We start from the raw sequence: 23,642 nt of genomic DNA, 5'->3' as shown, positions 1-23,642 counted from the left end.
TTGCACATGTTGGACTCTTTGGTGTTATTGATGTTACTGTAGCAATGATTCGCAGTGTGCCCTAGTTTGTTACACCCCCCCCTGCAAACCATTGGTTTTGCATGGTATAATCGAACGGGAAATAGTACTTTGCGAATTTGTATAAAATCTGGCAGTACTGTACCAGGAAAGGTAACACGAATACTACTTGACGGGACAAAACTATTCTCCGAAACTGAGAAGTGCGCCAGTCTGCAGGCATCGATAATCGATACAGAACGCATATGTTTATGTTTAAATTTCCCAATACTTCCAACGATGTCGGCAGTTCCAATGAAGGGATCAGATACCACACCATCGACTTGAACTCGATCACATGGTGCGAAGATGTTGTTGAAGCTTTTGATTAGATCATTTGCTTCTTTTCTGTTGTTCATAATGATTTCGAGTTTTCGTTGTGTTAGTTTCTTTATTTCGGTCACAGACGTGTAGCGACTGTGCAAAAAATCAGCGATGTTGAGAGCATTCAAAGGTGTTTTCATCTGTCGTATGTACACGATAAATGGGGCTGATGCATCCTTGGGATACAATTTGATCCTAGGTGGTCTCGCAATGGGAACTGGTAACTGTTTTACACTGTTAACCTCCATTTTAACGATGAAATAAACGAATAAAGGATCGCGCGCGTGTATAACCAACCGATCTGGTCGGCGTAAGAGTGTCAACTGAAACGTGTCAATTATTTTTATCTAAAGAATGTAAGAAATAAATTTGGAAGAAATTAATATTTTGGTTGTAAATCTGACGTGGAATGACCCGTATGCAAATTTATCGGTTAAGTAGTTTTGGAATGGCAGTTAATGCCGCAAATGGTGTTTTTCCAGAGACGTTTCACAAAAAGCTTCGTCACCGAGTAGCTTGTCGATGTTTTTGCAGAGAAAAATTACAGAATCAAATTGAAATGATACATTATAATGCTCAACGGTTTTGATCAATTTGCTTCACACAAATTTCTAAAAAATATTCGCAAAAAAAATGTTTTTTTCTCACGCTTCGCTTCGATGAAGAAAATTTTAAAAGTTAAAAATGATTATGTTTTGATATACTATGAGTAAATGCATCACAAAGGAATGATCATTTCTTTGACCCTCATTTTCGGATAATTTCACTGTATTAATTACGACTGCTACTTTGTTATGGAATCTCCCATACAGATATTTAGTGATAAGATTCGTATTTTAAAGTTTATTGACACATATCGCATGTTATATTCCCTGGACACATATTGCATTGTTATATTCAAAATTAAACATCATAATTTCCTAAACAAATTTTCTGTAACAATTTGACACGCTATATGACAAAATTTCGTAAAATATTCCTCAACCAAAAGATTCGTAATCTATCACACGCTCCTAAAACGATGTCCTCTCCTGTTCTGACGTAGCAAGCATAATTTAATCAATCTCTAAACTACGGAATCCTCTCACCGGTGGTTTAATAGAACTGGAGGAAATATTGCTCTTATCCTTGGGTGCCTCCTTCAGCGCAGCGGAATCTATTAGCCACTCGCGGTACTTGGTTTCGATTTCCTTCTTCTGCTCTGCATGCATGACTGCGAGTTCTTCCAGTGGGCCACCATAGTCCTGGAAATATTTACCATAATTAGGATTGCGAAATGAGATAATTTTAAACGATTGGTAAGTATTTTACACTAAGTTATTGAATCCGAAAATATCTCTAGTTAGATTGATAATATGTAGTCAGGTACGCTGTAGCATACTATAGATATAAAAATCATTCCCGATTTCGATTAAAATGTTACTGACCGCAGCAGAAATACAGGTTGTTCATTATTTATAAAAACTAGTCAGGTTTGCAAATGCAACGCGTCAAAGTAGCCCGGTAAACTCTTGTCCCCGTTGACCCTGAATTCACCTGAAATCTATTCCAAATATTTGTAATTGTGGTTTGGCACAAAAACAATTGAATTTTTCATAACTAATTTGTTTGCCACTCGGCTTAGTTTCCATCGACCGTGATCTCTAGATGGGTTCAAAGGATATGGTCATAGGCTGTTTCTTTCGTCGCTACTAAAGTTCAATGCTGCGCTCAAAAAACAAACTCAGGCTGAAATTTTTTCTATCAACTGCACTGTGTGACAATTTTCGAATCAACGAACTCCAACAACACCGATTATATCAGGAATTATACCTACCTAATAGTAAACCCATATTTGATTTGAAAAATCAGTTCGGAAATTTATTGGGTGATCTCATCACAAGCTTTAGGTACTTTGGGTCACCTCACCACCACCAACGACACTACAGAGAACGTTCGGCCGACACTTATAACGAATTTTTATAAATAGAGCACGGCAGTAGACTTGAAGTAAATCTAGTTATGTGGGTGATTGGGGGTTGTTGTTTACGGTGCATATATTAGGGTTGAATTTCCAGTCCTAATGCCGTCACGACATTCTGTTTACACAAGCGAGTGAAAAGGTGGTTTTATGATCTGCATCTGTTAAAAGTTGTTACACATTCTTCTTGCCAATAGGTATCAGTAGAATCCAGCCATACATCGAAAAAGATGGGTGACTACGTTTTTGCTCTACTATCGCCGGACTCGTCTTAAAATTTCTTATATCTCTCTCAATTGCTGTCTCTTCAATTTCTCATTTTGAGTCGTGCTTTGGTCGGAAAGAGAACTATTCTAAAGAGCTGATACATAAATATACAGTCGCGCGGGTATCATGAAAGTGCGCCCAAATAAGATCATCATTGTGGTATCTAAGCTAAGCAAAATTGTATTACTGATGAAAAGTATTTTATAAAGGGCTGCCGCGTCTACATTACCGCCTACAAAGTAGAAATCGACAGCGCGATCACCGACTAGTTTTAAATGCTATTTAAAGCCGCTTATGGGAAAATATGCGACTACATTACTGCACTGTCATTAAAATTCGACACCGAGAAAACTTCAAGTCTTACAGTATACCTATCATACCTTTTTCGATTTTTTGAAGTTTGAACTTTGGGAATATTCACCTCCTTTTTCGGGTTAACAAATCTCTGTTGAATATTCTCTAACTTTACGTGTGGGGCTGACAATCGAACCCAGGTGAGCCGCGTGCAGGGCAATCAATTTACTGACTAAGATAAGCCTGTCTCATGTTTTCTCGTAGATCATCATTTATCTCAATCTACGATCTTTGCTATAGCAGGTCTGCACCATTAATGTGTCTATGAAATTGAGAAAACGAGCGATAAAAAGTCTCAGATCTTTGCATTTACATTTCACACAACTCAAACACAATGGGTACGGGTATAGCGTAGTATATAAATCGATTTCCTTGTACGCAGATCACCTGGGTTCGGTTCTCAACCCCGCTAATCCGAAAAAAGGAAAATGACCCTAAGGTTAAAACCTCGATAATCAAAAATAAAAAGAAAACCAACGCACGTGGATAAAGGGAGAACGATCAATCCAGTTGTGTACGATACGCGCACTAGGCTCGATGGCGGATCTCAGACATGTTTGAATTAATTTCACGACGCCGACGGTAAGACTAAGCTGGTGTCAATTGTAGTTGTTTGGCGTATCTTGAATTAATTTCACGATGCCACCCGCGTTTCGGCTTGGTAAGACCAAGTTGGTTTCAATTGTGGTTGTTTGGCATATTCTTGATGGTCACATCATTAGCATTTTGTCTATAAATCGGCAGACAGCCTCAATTGCTTATTATAATAGAATATTCATGCGCAATGAAAATATTCATTTCAATAACGAAATTGTTCAAAGTATCTTGCAATGCAACGGTTCTTGCGGATCGTCCTGTACATCATCCTTTGCAGGCTGCCTTAAACTGCACGTATTGACAATCAATCAATATCAATATCAATCGAATAGCATTTTCTCGGACAACTTCCGGATACAGGACAGCTTTGTACTCGGTCGATACGGGTTGGGGTCAGAGGCTTGTTATCCTGGTCCTGAGACTTTACTGTTACATGATAAGAAAACAAGTGAGAACTCTACCATCTAAAAAGGCATTTCTTTCGCTGTATCATGCGAAGACGCGGTGCAGTAGATTTTCTGTAGGTGCTGTTCGGAATCCGGACAGATTTTCTTGGTGAAATCGAATATCCAACGGTTTAAGTATTCCATACTCTCATAAATACTATTCCGATTATGCATACGCCGTGCCCCAAAGGGTACTCATCGATGTTTCTCTAGATAATCCGTCACCAAACCGACGCCAGTAACTACGTTTCTTGACCTTTGCAAAGTTTTTATTCGCGTTTCTAACGCCGCGTGCTATCAATAGCTAGCGGATAGCCTGCCCAGAAAGGTCTTATGGGCGGTGGCCTTCTCTGCATACACGTCTGAGTAATCTTTGTCCCACCATGGGTTGGGAAACCGTCCGCGAGAATTCGCGTCTGGTTCGTGTTCAGGCTGGACTTGAATCGTGAAGTCAAGAATCAATCCGGCCAGGAACCCGTACTCTTCCACTGGAGGGAGCTAACGATTTTGCTGGATATCGCGGCCGAGTAGCTTTTCCAACCAATATTTCGTGTGAGGTCATACGAAACATTGATTGTGTTCGGTGGCTCCAAACTGTTAGCAATACTAACTACGATTGGTAGATGGTCTCTAATGTGGTGATCTCTGGGATTACCTTCCACATGCATTCTAACCGCAGCGGTATTGGGCAGATGGACAAGTCTAAAGCGCTCGGGCACGCTACAGGAACAGAAATCCATGTCATTTCAACTGTGTTCAAAATTGTCATATTGAAATTTTCACTAACCTCGTGAAGTGAGGTAGATCTATTATCACCAGGAACATAACCCTATGCCGTACCAAGGCAGTTAAACTCACATAGAACTGGCCTCTGCGGCGAGGAGTTCCGCAATATCGCCAAGCCGTCGGTGGCCTAGGCGAAATGTAGGTGGAAGCAACGCAAAGGCTTTTGCCTTTAATTCTAGTTTGGCTAGCGACAACTTCAATGCCTGGTGTCGAATTCGTCGATTCGATTGAAAGAATAGCGCTTTTTGATCCCCAGAAGTACTCCTCCGTAAGAGTTTTCTCAATCCAACCGAATAATGTTTGAATGGTGACAGTTGAGATGTATTTCTGAAGTAAGCTATGTTTCCCATAATGCAAATGCATCGCATTTCATATTACTTATTAAAATTTTATGAATCGATTTTCGGGATAATGCTTCTGCCTCTCCACTGTAGAACAGTGATCGTATCCTTGACCTCGTTCGATGAATTGAGCATCGAAGGATGCAATCGCTGGACTGATGGACCATTTTGTAATATTGGAGAATTTTTATTGAGCCAGCGCTGGTTTCTCATCTTCTTGGGCTCAGGTTTCTGAGACCAGGAGCTGCTTACTTTGGTTTTGCACCAGTACTTCCTCGAACGGTTATTTTTGGAGGGTCTTGAAAGGACAGCTTCTGATCATTACAACGAAGTTTAGGTGAGAAAATGTTCCTCCTTTTTCTATTGATTCTGGGTGCAGCACAAGATGTTCCCTCCTGAGGTTAATCAGAGTCGCATTCATCAGTAAACAAAGTAAAATAAATATTCGTAGAAACCGGCGGCGAAGCTATATTTAGCATTTCTGCGAAAGGTCGCTTAGAGCGTCTCTGAAGGGAACGCTACAGTTTCTCCTCACGCTGTTTATATGCGGGACATGTCGGGAGATCATGTGGATTTCCCCCACAGTAGAGACACTTTTCAACATCCCTTCCACAGGAATCATCCACATTTGGACCAACTTGTTTTTGTGTGACAATCCAATTTACCTCATTTCCGCTTCCAATTTCCGAGTGGGTACTTCATGACCAAGTATTTCTCAACTGGCCGCAATTCAGCTGCTTTCGGAGGACTGAGATCCTTTCGCACAAAATTGAACTCCTTAGCCTTGTACCACTCTAGAAAATCTTTCAACAGCTCTTTGGCACGAAACTGAATTCGAACAGATAAGCGAAGAGTCATCATGAGGCCTCGAAAATGGGTGTAAATGTTTTGAGACATTCATTCAAGCGCACCATTCCGGTTGTCACGAACGGGGTGCTCCGCTTTACACAACAGCAAATTACATGCCAATTTTTGAATCTTTTGGCGAACTAAAGACTTTCTAATACCCTCAGGGATGTTGAACTCGAGCTTCGCTGCTCTTTAGGAGTTCGACATTACTGAGAGAGCCCATGAAGATGCCAGAAATATTCATATGTCTCGTCATGCAGGACTAGACAAAACAATTACGTAAACAGCTTAATGTAGAGCATCCGCGTGCGTTATTTTCTTACTGAATTATGGAGTTCATCGTTATTCGGCGGCTTTCGGGCTTTGTACGTTTATTGTCCTTCATTTTTTGCATCTTGTGCAAAAGTTTTTAAATCAATATTAATTCTTCAAAAGGGCTAATGAGATTTTTGTAAACAAACTTATTTCGCTCATTATACCGCTGCTGAGTTAAATTTCATAAAAGATACACACGAATCAACATCTTTGCCCTTGGTAGAATCAATTTCAAATGTTTTCTGTGTTGAAATTATAGCAAATTATGAGAAATCAGCAAAACAAAAGCTTGTTTACAAATCTTATTAGCCCTATTTAAAAGTTGATATGGAAATCCTGTTTGAATTTTTCACCAAGTCTCTCAATGAATTCGGGATTTATCTAAAAAGCTTCGACTATCAGCTTGTGATCCTTCACACTCTATGGAGATCAAATTTAGCCACATTTTCCTTCCTATCGACGGTCAAACGTCGTTGTACTATTTCGAAACTCGACAAACCGTGGATTGGACCATTCCCACCTTCTAGCTAATAGTACGATGAGAGATCCGGATTTTCTAGCTACGTCCGCATGTATTCCGAGGCCATTACTATTTGATTTGGAATATTCATTAAAGTTTCAGCAGAGATATATAGAAAGATGACCTTATTATTATGCTTTATTATGTTTTATGATTCACGGACCATGATTGATGTTGCTTAAAATTTCCATTTCAAAAATTGTGTTTTTTCAGTATCCACCGGTACCATATAGCGACAATCACGCTGTTTTTAAAATTCACACAAATACGACAAAACAAGTTGGATTTGTCTTTTAAATATAGCTAGTTACTATTCGCTTCTTTGTACTTTTATTAAATACTTTGTAGGTTTGAAAGAAAAGATCGTTCCACCTCGCTTATGGAACGACATATGAAAAACTCCAAATGAAATTTCCACTCACCTTCGGCAACAGATCAACGCCCAAGATATCAATTGGTCCAGAGGTGGTGAAATGAAGCAAACCCAGCAGCTCCGATTTGATTAGCGGTTTTATCAGGGCCATCACTTGATTGATAAAGGACGCCGTATGCACGATGTAGATTTTTTTCAGCCGCACCGGATGTGCATCCTGGATGTAGTTCATGAAAGTTCTCAGCGGTCCGAACTGTACCCGTGCCAGGTGACCAAGCCGGACGCCCTTCATGTCGAATACAACGATGTAGCCCTCGATCGGGCCATCTTTGCTGATCTGAACGTCGTTGAACATGCAGAATGTTTTCACTGCCTCGGCAAAGTTCATTCGTGAGGGGTCATAGTCGGACAAACGATAGCACAATAATCGATATCCTTCCGGTGTTAATTTCGGTAGCGAAACCATGTGACTGTGACACAGTCGCCGGCAAAAGCGTGGACATAGCGGAAGAGATAGAAACAATACATATCAGTCGAGTATATATATGACAATTAGGTAAAGTTGTACGCTCTGGAGGCGGAAGCTCTTACGTCATGCTCAGCACAAACTGCACTCCGGGCGAGAGAATGTCCCGATTGTCGAAAATATCCGGTGCCGTGGCATGGATGTGTGCGTACTTCTGCAGTGCCTTCTTGCCATTCTCGATATCCCACAGGCACGCATGGAGGAACAGATGGGCATGGTTTTTCGTATATGCCGGGAACCGTGGCTGCTGTTTGATCCTGCCGAGTAATCAGATTAGAAATGATTGATTGCAGTTTAAACGTTTTATTTATGCTCGCATACACGGCGCAAGTAGCTTATGCGATGTTCTTTCATTAGTGTAATTGACAAGCGATCGTTTCTCGGCACGGCAAAAAAACAAAATATGTAGTCGAAAATGTTTTGCAGTAGACTCTTTTGCAAAACTACGATATGACAGTCTTACATGCGAAAGTGGAAATAAATTATGCTACTTGATATTGTGTTACATATTCTTCATATTGTGTAAGGAAAAAAAACCTACCATTCAAACAGCGCATCCACGTCCTTTGCATATTGTGTAGGAACCTCTTTCGGCTCCGAACAGTCTTTGTAGGGATGCGATAAGGTCGTCATTTTGGCACACTCTGTTGGCTGAAGCTATATTCTAGGCTATTTACAAGTACATTGATTTGTTACTGCAATGCATTAGCAGCAGAGATAGAAGAGCGGAAAAAATGGAAAAAGGACTCAGGCTATGAAGATTACTTTTAGGTGTCGCTCACTGCACATTTTCCCCGGCGAATGTCAACAGCGGGAATCAGAAAAGAAGTCTGCAAATAAAAAATAATATATTAAGATTAGGCTGGATAAAAATTGCAGCGATTTTCTACGCAATTCAACAACTGTATCTTATCACTCTTTTGCGTTTTCTGAATCTGTTACCACGGCCACCGTTAAATAAAGATTATCACATCAATGAACTTTGCTTACACACGAGTACGCATAAATTTAAACCACAAAATAACCACAGCTCCTATTTGTAATTAAATAATGCGTTGAAGTAATGACCGTGACCGTGCATGGTGTGAAAAGCTTTTCACTCTTTCTGTTTACTCGCCGTTCCCAATTTGGAAACAATTGATATGGTGCCAAATTTAGAGTCGCCTGCTTTGGAAGGTTAGTGCACCTCAGTTATGCAAAACATATGCACACTGCTAATGACCTAGAATCGCAGTGGCTCGGTTAACTATCGATGGTTCTTTTATGCACAGTTAAGGGGATTTGCTGGATGCAGAATCGATTTTCGGCGGTAGCCAACGTTTGTGCGCATCAGAAATTAAAAAAGAAGTATTTTAAAAAAGCGATTTTGAATAAACATTTATTTTGAATGAACCAATAACCAATTACTTGTTGTATTTTAATCAGTCTATTAATTTGACACCGCACGATACATTAGGTTAAAAGTGCCATTTTTGTGTAACATTTAAAATATCTTTAAGGGGGAAAAGGAATCGTCGGTGAAAAATATCGCTATCAAAAAAATAGGTGATACAGGGAGTGTTAGTCTATTTAGTCAATTCCCATACAATAGTGCAACACAGGAACATTTTCCTAAATTTCGTTGCAAAATATTTAAAAATTAGGTGAGTGACAATAAATCTTCAAGAGGCACATCTAGAAAATGCGGTGTATACCGTAACTCAACCCAAGTGACAATTGAAGTTTTATAGCATGCTACAAGTGCAATCCAAGGTTTATGAGTGGCTATAAAACTACCATCAAACCTCAATTGTTACTAGGGAACATCTCTTCAACCAATTGCTCTGAATTTTTGCACAATTCTTCTTCACATCATTGCACAGTGTTTTAACACGTTTTGTTTTTTCGTTGTTTTTTCGTTTTCGAAAAATTTGTGTCTTCGGCAAAGTCATAGCAAATGTTACTATAAAAGAAATTTCTGAAGACATGATATGTCTAACTTTAATAGTTTTCACGCTGTGGAACATTTTATATGGAAAACACACTTGTTTTTTCATGATAACTTTTTAGCGATTCTCTAACGATCTTGGAATATTTCGCAAAGTTGCTTGCGGTATTGATACACATATTTTTGCGGAATAAAGTAACTTCATATCTGTTGAATTAAAGATGATTTTCCAGATTTTGCGATATTTTAGGGTAACTTCTATCTTGAATAACCCTTTAAGAAGCAAAAAGCAGATAACATTATCATAAGATGCTGAAAGTAATAGCTTTTTACTTTCATATAGTGGCGGAATTATTTGTCGAAACGCAGTTAAATGTTCTAAACAAAATGCTATCGCAGTGGTGTAAAAAGAAGCATTCAAGCGCACTGCAACAGCTTCATCTTTTCATGGTAAATTCCATAGAACGCATTGACCGACAACATGCAATGAATATGGTTTTCTTTTTAAAAATCGAAGTTCATGTTGAATTCGATCAGATATATTATATGTAGTTCAGCTATTACTCCCGATGATGGCTGAGTGTTGTCATGAAATTTAAGCGGCTTATTAAAATATCTGGAGCAACGTGTTGAAAGCTTCTGTTATGAAGGACACGGCTTAATTCAACACCTTTAGAAATAAGAACAAACAATTTCTGAGAAAAAATGGAAATATTTTATGGGAATTGAATGAGTAGGGGAGACTGAGGAGACTTGAACCCCGAGGAGACTTGATCCCATCATCGTAACTCAAATGCGGATCAGAATACATTAATCGAATATACTACAAAGTAGCGTAGTTTTAACTGAAAATAAATTTCTTTAATGCCAAAAAAACAAATTGGACATGTGGAACCGAATTGTTACCGATTTAAAACAAAAAATCTCAGAAGAACTGAAGAAGATTTATTTTCCAAATTTGCAAACTTTTATACAATTGATAAAATCACCCACTACATCAAGGAGTTTTTATTCTCAGGTGATTCGATCCTCAAAAACGTCGATCAGCCATGTTGGTTTTAGAAACGACAGCTAACAACATTGTTTACTATTTCTCTCCATATGTTTGCTTAGATTTCAGGCGGTAAACAAAGTTGTTCGCTGTCATTTTTCTTCCCCGCAGTATGCTGCACGCTTACCTCACTCCTCACCTAGTTACTGCCAAATACGAATCACCTTATAACTCTAATCACCTTGCACTACATACTATACTTTTGCATACAGAATTACAGGAGAATGTCAATTATATGAATACGTTATGATTAAGCTGATTTTTTGTTCAACTATATTTTTATTAAAGTTTGCTGAAATAGATGCTATGGGTTCACTTGATCCCTTCAAATTCGTGTAGATTTGATCCCCTTCGCCATGCTTCATACACACCACTGAACATAACCAAATTCACACCAGAAGAATTGAAGTCATTGTTGCCAGACAATAACAAAAATAATTTGTTAAAAATTAACGCTTCATCATACAGAAGGTTAACTGTAATTGTTTCCTACAGTATACGTAACAACCGTGCATCCCACATTTGACGTTGCTCAACCATAACAACAGACAGCTTTCAAATAATTGCACGGAGATTTGGGGAATTCGTAAAAAATCAGATAAGAAATGCGTAATATATAGTAACAAAAATAACAATATCTAATCACAACAATCTGATCAATACCGCAAACCATTTATAACATTGAGTAGGGTAAGGTACCTATTTTTACCCTATTAGGGAGGGTACCGCATTATTCCATTATTTATTAATTTTGTTATTTCAGCTTTTTTGCTTTGTTATTAAGAGCCAATATAATAACAAAAATGTCTTGAGAATGGTGAAATTCTTCTGTTTAAGTGCAGCAAAAACTCTAATCGAGTACCCCAACTATCACAATACCATTTTAGCCAATGCTTTGAGCAAATACGGCAGACGCTGCTCTAACCAAAGGCTTCAGATGGTTAGGGTGATAATGGAAACATGGCAAACATAGGCTTATTACATGCTCTTTTAAACATGCTTTCAAAGAGGAATCAAATGTCCCCAAATTAGGGATCAAGTCTCCACTAATATAAGAATTTTCCATTTTTTTTGTTGTTTTCCAGAAACGCTCATAGCTCATGTCCAGTATAATATTTCCATGCATTTTTTTATAATTAGCAGTCATCCCTAGAAACTATACAAAACGACAAAACATACTTAGTTTTTTATCATCTCAAGGAGTTAGATTGAAAAATAAAAAAGGGGATCAAGTCTCCTCAGTCTCCCCTATACCAACATTCTCCGTATCACCATCAGAGCCAGGGCCGGCGGAATGAGTGGGTTGTATGGGTAGTACTACCCACTCGAAAGTTTGGAACAAACCAAAACCTGAGATTAACCACGTATGTGTCTTACGCACAAAATTCTTGCATTGGAAATCCTCGATGTAAAACAATTGCATATTTTTATTCAGATACAAATTTCTTTGCTTTACAATTTTAATTTCTTGAGAATATAGGATAATAATTAGGATTTGTTTGAAATTTGGAATTATTTTTCAAATATATACTTATCGGAATACATTTTGACCCATCTACATCTTAAAACAAGGAGTTCAGATCGATAGACAAAAAATAATAATACAATTTTATTCAGACTATGGGATAAAGTTGGAAATATTTTTAAGGACAATATATACAATTTGTAATTTTTTAACATAAACAATCATTTATCATTTCATCATTAAAAATTGAAACAAGGAGAAACAATCACTAGATAATCAGTAGACTTTTTATAAAGAAGGAAAAGATTGTTGATTCCAACATCAGTAGCAAAGACCGTATCAGAGAAAGCAAGCAAAGGGCGGACAAAAATGACAGGGAAAAAAAGAAATTAAACTCGTAGCTTTGTGGTAAACGGAAGATCACTATCAGGACATCATGAACCGGATCGCCGACTGGCCCCTTTGGATCCGCTGGGAACTCTTGGGACCACATTTGCAGGTAGCTGTTAGCAAGTCAACCAAAAGAGAAGATAAAATGTTAACCGAGAAGATCGTTAACCGGAGATATGGCACTACACACCTAGAAAAATCGCATAAATTTACGTCTCCTGATCATAAAATATACGAGCATCAAAAATGGCATACTTTTACGTTTGTTTTTATTTTTACATGTTGTTGAATTTTATGAGTCCCGTAATTTTACTCCACATATGGAGTTTGTTTAGAATGTTGAAGAGTGTAATTTTATGGCACTACGCATGGAAAGTACATCATTCATGTAAAATTAAACAGAACATGGTTTTATTTCGTCAATTACGGTTTGTTAGATTGTGGCAAGTTTGGAATTACCTCAACGGTAACATTAAGATTTTTTGATGTGTAGAACACTAGGAGCACGACCCGACAACATGTTAAATGTCGTGATAGCCGTCAAAGCAAGTGTAGAGAACGCTCTCCTCGACCCCAATACGCCGGAGATGCGCGTTCAACGTATAATGGTTGGACATGACCCGAGATGCCACCCTAAAGAAGTAACGAACTCCATCCTTCCTTTTTAACCAAGGTTGGTTGATGCCTTTGGTATTCCTAAACTTCCATTATCCCACAAAATTTGCCAATTTTCGAGCGTCCTCTGACAAGCAATACTAAAAAATTCGTTAAAGCTGTGCAATCTTTCACAAATATTACCTTCTAATTCCTAAGTGTCCGCCTTCTTATTACTATTCTAATCTAAGTGCCACTTTTCTCGTTACCCGTAAAAGAACAATGCGAAAGAACTCAAACTAATATTTGTATCAGGCAATCAGGAACAATTTTAGCATAAAGAATCTAGGAACGCCCATATTTTCTCCAGGAAAATAAGGAGTGTCTACTTGGAACTGTAACGATGTGGACATGGTTGTAGGTAAATATAAAACCATAAGTTTTGTGGGGAGAATGCTTAGCGTGAGTTTTTTTTGCTGTCAGGTAAATTTGTGTGTTTGTAGAACAATTATTATGTTTATATACATTATTATAATTTCATCGCGAAACGTCTATCCTTTGAATGTGAATCTACGTGGAATGCTGTTGTCGTCGATAAAGGATTCTCAGTTCCGTGTATTCCGATCAAAAGTCGAATCGAGTACACAAAGTAGGGCCCAGCTGCCAGAGGAAATATTGCTTTTCTCGTTAATCCGTTGACGAAGCGGTGCCAATAACTGCGTTTTATTGCGTTTTTCAGTTTTCATCAAATGCGTATATATTGCGTTTTTCAGTTTTCATCAAGTTTTTCAGTTGCCTTTCTAACGTCGCGTATATTTGGAAAAATTTAGGCGATTCGGCGTTCAAAAAGTCCTCACAGGACCTTTTTCGCATACAATTCTGAGCACTCTGCTCACAACGGAGTAGGAAACCGTCCACGGTTGTTCGCGTCGGGTATTCGTTTCATCTGACCTTTAATCGCGGTGAGTGTTGAGAAATAAGTCAGTCAAATCGTTGTATACTTCCACGGGGGAATTTATTATTTTTATTCGATTGTTTCTGATATAGTGGACGCATTCCTCTTTTGATTAATGAGCACACTAATGAGGTAGAGTAAAACGACAAATCTAACGCACTTGGCCGCACTGGTAGGCATTCGTGTTATTTCCACTTTATTCAAGATATCATATTGAAATTGTCGCAAATATCATGAAGTAAGATCGATCGGTTGAATTGAAGTCTTCTAGAACCAGCTGAGGTGCGATGTACATGGAAACAATATCAATATATCTTTGCCTATGATTCGAATTAAGCAAGCGACAACTTCAGTACCTAGTACCGAGCAAATGCTAATCCGATTGAAATAACCCCCAAAACGCTCCTCAATATTGTTTTCCCGGACATGTCGAATAATGTTAAAATTGAGGAAGATCTACGTCAGAAGTAAAGCAGGTTTTACACAATGCAAATTTATTGTGTAAAACATAGGAAAATAATAATACTGAAATATAGAGTCACTTGGAGTTTTGGATGTCCCATGTGGGCTTTCCGAGACCAGGAGCCATTTAATTCGGTTTTATAATAGCACCCATCACGGGACACTTTCAGGCCTTTACGAGGAAACTTTGAAGAGGAAATGATTCTCCTCTTTCGAAAACTTATAGGAACATTAGAAGTTGTTCCCTCAACGGGATTGTCAAAATCTCTCTTTAGTGAACAAAGAAGCGTAGAAATTAGTCGTGGCCGGTGCTTCCTTTAACATTTCTTCCCAGCGTTTCTCAAAAGGATGCTTCAGTTTTTCTCCGAATAATTTATATGCGGGATATGTCGACAAATCATTCGGAGTCTCTCCACAGAAGAAATAGTTTTCTTGATCCTCTCCGCAATGCCCATTGTTTACAACGATGGCAGTGCATGCCCCGCAATAGAAAAAGGTGAGCAAATAGACGAGACCCGTTCAAAAGGACAAATTTTGGAAGAACAAATCCGGCGAAAGGAGGCTGATGGTAAATAAGTTTTCTTATACTCCTCGATTTTTGCTGAGCTCAATTGCTTGCATACCAGAATATTCACTGACTGCAGCACAGGGATCTGGAAGGAGCCACCCCCTATTTCGCAATTAAGGACTTTCTCAGAGACTACACCATCAATCTCTACTTTCCAGGGGGGTACGTAGACAAAATACTTTTTCGTACACGAGTGTTGTTTAGTTAGATCACGCGATATATCGATGATGTTAAATGGCTTGTCTTTGATCCAGGGGCCGGTTGTATTAGATATAATTTGCATCCAAAATGGGTCTTATCGGCATTAATTTTGCCATCGGAGAAATATTCAAATAGACCTCCACTAAGCCTGAAAGAATGTCGGTCGTCGGAGATACCTTCCCATTAGTCAACACTATTATGCGGGCTTCAGCACCCATGAAAGGAAGGTTTTATAGCAGGGAACGGAAAATTAATGCAACGAAATTTAAAAGAATGGAGTAATTGGTATTTAGCTGTGGAACATTTGTAGTATCCAAAAAACACATTTTCGCTGAACTGTCGGACATACAGATAATGAGCCATTTCCAAGTGAACGAAACACGATAATGTAAACACCAAAGGGTTGCGAAACTAATGCAGTTTTTGCTGGATGAGAAACTAGTTCTAACTCCAACTTCTGTTTCAACTGACTGATCCCCACATGGGGATCATCAGAGTGATACTCTTTCAAAATATCAAAATGATTTGTCGTGGCGAGTAGCGTAGCTGTTTTTAGTTTTTCAAGAGTGCTTGGAACGTCTTTAAAGGGAACGCTTTAGATTCCTAGGACCCTAGATCATATAGACCCTCTCATAATAGGCCTATTTTTCAGCATTCTCAATGCAAGAGCTATCCTCACGATTTTCGGTACAGGAAGCCGAACAGGCAGACATTCTTGTCGAAGAAGTCGTAATTAAACACCAAAGTTCACCCGATACAAATTTAAAGAGCAACACAATTTTGCCCCACCCAGTGCGATTTCCATTCAAAAACCTTCGCTCAATGAAGCAAAGGAGCCTTGAAACAGCCAACCTTTTGCTTCAGTAGAGCTACGCACAATAACGAATAGGTGACCCCCCATCGATCTCAACTCTGTAAGCGGACATTTAGACGCGGTGGTCCTTCATACAAACCTTGTCACCACTTTAGACAGATTATCACAATTTTGAACTTATCTGGACGACCTTTCGGGACATCTGTCACTAATGAATATGTCTGTGTTAATTCTTTCAAAATCTTTACAATACTTAGTGGTGTATCGTTGGTTTGAAAAATGCTCAAATATGGTCCTACCGAGTTCAATCAATACGGGAAGTCGGAATCTGGGTCATTTTCGAAGAGTTTATTTATGCCCGGGCCTAAATCCCGGAATAAAGTGAAAACCAAAAGAGTACGAAGGCAGAGACAGAAGCTACGGGAGATATAATAAATAGAAAAACAAGGCAAAGGATAATAATGCAAACATGTGGTAAGTCTGGGGACCCGCAAGGGATGACATTCTCAACGGTTTTTAACCGAAACTGTTTTGTCAAGTCAGCAAAACTTTTTACCTAGAAATGCGGAAACATCCGACTGCAATGTAACATTACTTTGACCCTCCCAATTCACGAAAGAACTTGGTGTTATCAAATCGAAACACCTGCTCCTCGAGTTTGTGTCAGTGGAATGTTTTACAACATATGTTGTGCTCACATATGTGAAATTCGTTAAACCTTTGCATCTGAAGTCTTTCTTCAAGGGGATTCATATTCACCGCGGCAAACGAAGCCATTTCCATGTACATACGAAATCATAGTTAGAAAGTCGAACTAAAAGACTGACAAAATTGGCCCCCTTTGGCGCAGAACTGAGATTTCGCCAAGGGCACCAGAAGGTCACGCTACGGCTCTGATGACCACACACAAACTAAAAATATATGTCTTTTTTATAGAATTAACCATTAACTTCACTCCACCTCCCCCCACATTCGCAGAAAAAATGTGTTCTCAAGTTCGTAAGTAACCTTCTGGGAAATCTAAAATTACTGAAAATCGTTCTTACATTACGCGAACAGAGCCGTGAACACTAATTGTAATCGATTAATGCCAAGAGATAATTGATTAATTGAAGTGGTCGATTAGATTGGAAGCGTGTGTTGGGTTTTATAGTCTTGCTATTGTCAGAGGGCCATTAATAAATTAAGTTTAAGGGACGGTAGTATATAGCGGGTTGTAAAATATGGAATCGGGGAGTAAGCTAGAATGCGCTGCAGCCTGTTTCTGCTGAAGATACGCACGCTCATGCGGAAGTCGGATTTTCAGTGTCACCATGGTCGTGTCTTGTACAAAACCATTTAATTTGTATATTTTCTTTATTTCTTTAGAGTTGCCTTTGGAAAGAATGTTCATCGATTCATGCGTTGCATCTATTATCTTGAAATACAAATAAGTGACCATTAACATGTTTTCATGCATTTCGTTCTTATTCATCATTTTTTCGATTTTAGATTAGGTAGCATCTTAATATGAAAAGTTTTTATTGTACGCCCAGCCTTCCACACCCTATTCTGCAATCACTAATACTCGGTTGGATGAATTGTGGACATAGGACTACACTACTTAATATGAAATGTTTCATTTCTTAGTATATTTGGATTAATAATAAATTAAATATATTTCTTTCGTGCAGTTGAAGTATAACCAATCAACATCGAATGTTACATTTTGAACCAAGCCTTCTTGGTTATCAGGTCATTTCATTTGTAGTAGACCGTCGAATCCGATTTATCTTATTTGAGAAGATCTCGAGAAAGAGTACATAAAACTGCCAATAAAAGTTGAACTAATATCTGGAACTATTTTATATCTGTATTAGACTATCTAAAACTTTTTGATCGCGTGCGGTAAAAAAACCTGGACACATGCTAAAAATCCTGTTTTAGGCATTATAGTCACATTTGAAGTATAGAACAAGCTTTTTAGTTTTATTTGGCTTTGATTGTAGCTTTATATTATAGAACTGTCAAAATTATGAATCTAGAATTGAACTACTCCTAAACGTGACTTGACTATTTCAAATAAAGCAACAAATAGAACTACCGCGTATACTAGTTATACAGTTTGCAACAAAATTGTTCTTAATAATTATTCAATGCTGTCAGACGTCTTAGTGATAAAAACGTTTCACACATATCCGAAATATGAAACATGTGTGCCAATAGGCTTATTACCCTACGTACTTACAAACCGCCGAAAACATGAATTGAGGCAACGCACACGAAAGCATACAAATAAAAGATTTTTTTTCGAATGATTTTGATCTTAATCCACCAATATCCAGAAAATTTGAGGAATTGTAACATGTGAATTTAGAATTTCTATATTCGCTCTAAATTGCACTAGAAATTACTTTGGAATAAATTTCACTTTATCGTATTCATGACTAGTTGAATTGGAGCTTTGTGGCGCTTTGAGTAACTTCACTTAATACTTCACCGTTTCATATCAAGAAACAGTTAATATTATGTCTTTGAGCCAGAAATCGTTTTTTTTGTTTTCACTTATCAAGTTATGAAGAAACATGATTATGGACAAGATCCTCTCTTCTTCAGTTATAATTCTATGTATCGTGAATAATTTAAACAAATCACGTCTTTATTAGAATTGATCAAAATTTTGAATATACCATAAAGTTTCCAGTCGCCGTGCGAACTAGTTCCCTAAAAACCACAAATTATATCATTTTATCGTTTTATTGAAACATTTTAAATAAAGTTGAATCAAAATATTAAGTAAACGTTTTATGGATCCCTTCATGTACAGTTAACAGTTACAGACATGTTCCAAACAAATGTCCTCAACGCCTTAATTTTACGGTGACTATGAGAGCGGTTATTATTTTGATAAAAAAAAACAGGGCTTGAAGTCACGCCAAACCCGCTTAAACGCATGGTTACTGGCGACTTGACGGTACAAAAGAACGAACACCGACTGTGTTATACTTGGCCGGCGCACAGTGGGACAAAATCAAAAAAGGCGGACATTGATATTTGAGACGAAACTATTGGTTATGGCACTTTGATGGCTTCAGAAAGGTTTCTTTATTCTTTGAGTAGTTTAATATAATGTTGGAAAATTTTGATTTAAGGGGGTATATACGCAGATACAAAAATTAACTTTGCAAGTTTTTGCGAAAATTGATAGTCATGTATAGAAAGTTTGTAGACGAAATGATTTTATGAAACTTTGTTGAAGCAGCAAAATGGCTATCTGTTAAGCGAAAAAAGTAATTGGGTGAAATTAAGGTGCATGTCGGGATACACCCTTAAAAAGCGTTTTTTAACTGTAAGTTTTTTTCTTTTTTTACAGTTATCTAGAAAGTTGTAGATGCTTTCAATACACACCGTTCTGCAGAAGAGACCAACTCGCTATGTCTTCGTTTTAAGGATGTATGCCTGTTTTTTAGTTGTTTTGGGCTAACTTTAAGGGGCTACGGCAAAAATGCTTATATAACATTAAAATATCAAATATACCTTGTTCATCCAATGACGAATAATAAGAATTGGGAGGACACTGGTGACTTATGAGCATGAAAGTCACGAAAAAAATTAACTTTTAATATTGGAATATATGTAATGGACTATAATATTGTATATATCGACGTCAACATTTCATAAGGCATTATATACAATATGCTCATGTTGAGAAAATGGCGTCTGAAAAATTACGTCGTACTTTATATTCCCATTTATAAACAGGAGCTTGATTTAAGGACCAAACAATGTTTTGGTCCCTTTTGAAACATCGCACTGGTTTTGTGCCCTCTCCCATAATCCCTTTTCGGCGAGACGTTAGCTTATAGTGCGTGCGGGTGAGCTCTTTTGTTTATAGCAAATGATTATGTGACGTTTATTTTGATCCCTTTTTTGGTGTTGCGATGTTTTTGTTCCCTATTTCTAGTATAGTCCTTTTCATTAAGAAAAGGGCTCATAAACAAATTTGTTGTTTGGTGTATATGAACCGTTAATTTTTGAGGGGAAGTGAAAGGGAACATGAGCAAAACAAGTTATTTTGCTTATGTGCCTTTTCGATAATCCATTATTTCGCCAACAGTCAGGCTTCAGAGTCGGCTTATTTAAGGTATGTATAAAACTTGTTAGTGTCCAGTGAAGTTAGTATTAACCAGAATTATTTACGTTTTGTTTATCGGCCCATTTGAAATGTTCTCGTCGATATGTGTCTATGAATGTGTGTGTCAAATAATGCCACTCAATTGTCTTAGAGATGGCTGAACTTATTTTCACAAAACTTAGTTTCAAATGAACGGTACAACGCTCCCATAATATAATTTTTAGTTGATCCGAATTCTAGTTCCAAAATTACAAGTTGAAGAGTAAAGTTACACAACAAATTTCCTTGTAAACTGGTAACACCATGGTCCGAATGATGTAATACATAATCAAATAGGTTCAACATTATTAGGATTTGCAGGTCCAATCAAAGTACCTCTGACCACATTGACCACCTAGTCCCAGGTTCTGGACATATTCCAGAACTAAACTTTGGTGATGAATAGACCAATTTTCACATACCTTGTCTAAAACGGAAGGTATATTATGAAGTTGGCTGTTGCACACCCATCCACCCCTCCCATCCTTCCTCTCACACCCCACCACAACTCTCTCACCCGTCCCCCTTCATCTCAGACTTACCTGACACCCGCATTGCCTTTACCCACCCGTATACCAAAATATGTTATGTTGTTCCAAAAGCATCCCACCCTCCCACTAATAATCCCCCAAACCCTCCCTCACCACCCCGCATTACAAAATATGTTAACATGAAGACAACATTGAACTCACGCTGATTAAGTTAATTAAATATTATATTTTTATTTGTTTCAAATGTGTCAGTGTCGACATGTTGCTCATCAGGTTCGTTGCAGTAGCGCACTCATATGTACTTTCCAAGTGTAATAAGAATGTGATAGATATTTCCAGAATGTTATATTAAACGTACCCAACTATTAAATCTTAGCTTTAATAAATGAGAAAGGCACAATTGCACCACTAGGTGGTTTAAAGCAGTTTTTATCGATTCAATTAGTTTGTCTGCTTTGGTATTTTTCATGTTATGTGTTTGAAAAGCTTTATTTGTGATGATTTATCTAAATTATGGTGGAAGGGTCCGAAATGTAAAAAAATCGTATTGGAAAGAAATGTCATTTTCGAGTTTATCTTAATGTATAAAACATCCATTGACAGACTCGTATATGTATTGCATTAAAACATAGGCAAGCAAATATTATTGACGTTAACGTAATTTCATTTTCTCTAGGGCTCCAAAATTGGTTCGTTACCCTATCATGTAAGATCTCTATATGGTAGTGCCGTTGCTTCGCAACGCACTCTTGGACAACAAATCATGAAGTTCTCTTCTTCAATACATCTCAAGTCACAAACGAGTCGGATGTCGCTTTGGATATTCTGACGATTGATTTGTTCACCTTCTTCGTCAGTGTACAGTCCTGTAATTCTATTTTGTTCTTTTTCCATCAGTTGATCTCTTCGGTAAACCTATATTCGGTCAAATCACTGTTGAGAAATACATATTTTATTACCCAATCTTGAGTGCGAGGATGTGCAACGATCTTTGGGTGTACCCGATAGGAATTCGATTGTAGAGCTCGAATACGTGTTAATTTTACAAAATTTCCGTAGACTTCTGAAAATGTTATGAACATTCCGTAGATTTCACGAGTTAATTCGTTGATTTTTGTCCGTATAAAGGACAAAAATCCCTAGATCTACGGAAAAGCCGCAGGGTAGGCAATCCTGCCTCACACCCTCCAGTATTAAATTTAATCCCAAACCACCCCACCCAAACATTTTGCAAATCTTTCTGTGACAACGTGCTGTTTCCCGAAAACCGAGACTTAAGTTAACAAAACAAAAATAATTAATAATTAATACAATTAAAGTACTATGCAGGTATTACTTAAAGAAAATTGAACATAATTGTGAATTATTTTTTAGACGACCAGATCCACAATTCGTATGCGCTAAAAAAATGAGAAAATGAATTGGGCAAAATTTTTAAACTATTTGGTTAATAGATTTAAAGTTATGATATACACCGCATTTTTTCAGTTGGTTTCAATGAAAATTTAGAAAAAACTAAAAAACAAAAAAGAATAATTCTTTTCTTGTGTCGTCACCCGATTGCAACGATTCGACTTTCTAGGTTCAAATTAGATTCATTCCAGTAGCTCCCGATATTCAATAATTGTTATCAAAAACTCGTCATTATTTCTATTATCCTCAATTTTTTTAACACCGATTAATCGTCTTTATTCGTGAGATTTATTCCTTTTCTGGTATTTCCATCAGATTTAGAGTCAACCTTCCTATCAATACAATTCCTCAGCCTGTTCAGCAAAACTAATTCAATTTTCCTCGTAATATTTTTATTTCAGGAATTTTTCAAATCTTTCAAAGCTTTTTGGAAAAATTGTTTTCCAAGCAAACCGATTTACTCGCAACAGCATCATTGAAAGACCTGAGGGGCCATCCATATACCACGTGGACAATTTAGGGGAAGGTAGGGGTCACGAGAAAGCCCACGCTTGTCCATAGGGAGGGGGTAGGGGTGTGGGAAATGTCCATGTGGACTATTTATGACATTGTTGTCTTTTATAAGAAAATGAAAGAAATTTGTATCGTCATTGGTGTGAGGTTTTCAAGATTTTGAAATAGTCAGTCCTTATAACAGCATAGTGTATAAGTGTTTGCATCTATGAAAATTGGGATCATCGAAGGCAACTACCAACAGAAAATTAGAGGAAATCGTACGAAACAAAATCCGGGCCAAAAATTTCTCCCTGAATCACTTGATTCGATCTTCTGTAACTTGGTCATATCCCACTAATTTTGGATTTGAAAGCTTGTGGTTGAAATCACGAGCCAAATCAGGAATCCATAGGTTACTTCGATTTTGTGCTATTATGATGAATCTTTAAAACGTAGATATGAAATTTGGCAACAATCTAAAGAAGTGTAGTTCTGTAGGGTTACCAACCGTCCTTATTTTAAAGGACATGTCGTTATTTTCGAGGTTTTTGGAAAGCGTCCTTATTTTACTTCAAATGTCCTCAATTTTAGTTTCAAACCTTGGCTTATACAGGGTGGTTCAACATGATGTTTTTTAACAGGGTAGTTAACGGGTACTAACTGCAAACTGTCATGCTATTGTAGTTTTGTATTGTTTGCCATTACATAATGGAACGACTTACACTGGCTCGCCATCTTCAAATTATTCAACTATATTTCGAAAATCAGCGTTCTGTGGGAAATGTGTTTAGTGAACTCCGACCATAATATGGTCGACATCATCGGCCAACTGACTCAACTATTCGCCATACAACCAAAAAGTAAGCATTGTAGTTCTTGTTATTGGATGATTAGCGAACAAATCGACCACATCCAGCACGCAGTGAAGAAAACATAGCGGCGGTAACA

At 37.7% G+C, this 23,642-nt stretch overlaps 1 protein-coding gene across 3 annotated transcripts in view; it reads right to left on the bottom strand.

Moving 5' to 3' along the window:
- Window positions 1–1,169: 1,169 nt before the first annotated feature.
- The window catches only part of LOC131683703 (alpha-tocopherol transfer protein-like), a 45,340-nt gene continuing 22,867 nt past the window's right edge, over window positions 1,170–23,642 (bottom strand). For all 3 annotated transcript variants that reach the window (XM_058965927.1, XM_058965928.1, XM_058965929.1), the window contains exons 2-5: window positions 8,257–8,545; window positions 7,781–7,972; window positions 7,239–7,659; window positions 1,170–1,625 (exon numbers count right to left, since the gene is read on the bottom strand). In XM_058965927.1, the coding sequence (XP_058821910.1) occupies window positions 1,437–1,625; window positions 7,239–7,659; window positions 7,781–7,972; window positions 8,257–8,348 (894 nt within the window). In that variant the 5' untranslated portion in view covers window positions 8,349–8,545 and the 3' untranslated portion in view covers window positions 1,170–1,436. The remainder of the gene's footprint in view (window positions 1,626–7,238; window positions 7,660–7,780; window positions 7,973–8,256; window positions 8,546–23,642) is intronic.

Source organism: Topomyia yanbarensis, chromosome 2 (assembly GCF_030247195.1).
Source record: "Topomyia yanbarensis strain Yona2022 chromosome 2, ASM3024719v1, whole genome shotgun sequence".
Taxonomy (NCBI): domain Eukaryota; kingdom Metazoa; phylum Arthropoda; class Insecta; order Diptera; family Culicidae; genus Topomyia; species Topomyia yanbarensis.
The sequence above is the reverse complement of the archived record's forward strand: the minus strand, read 5'-3'. Positions and strand labels throughout refer to the sequence as shown.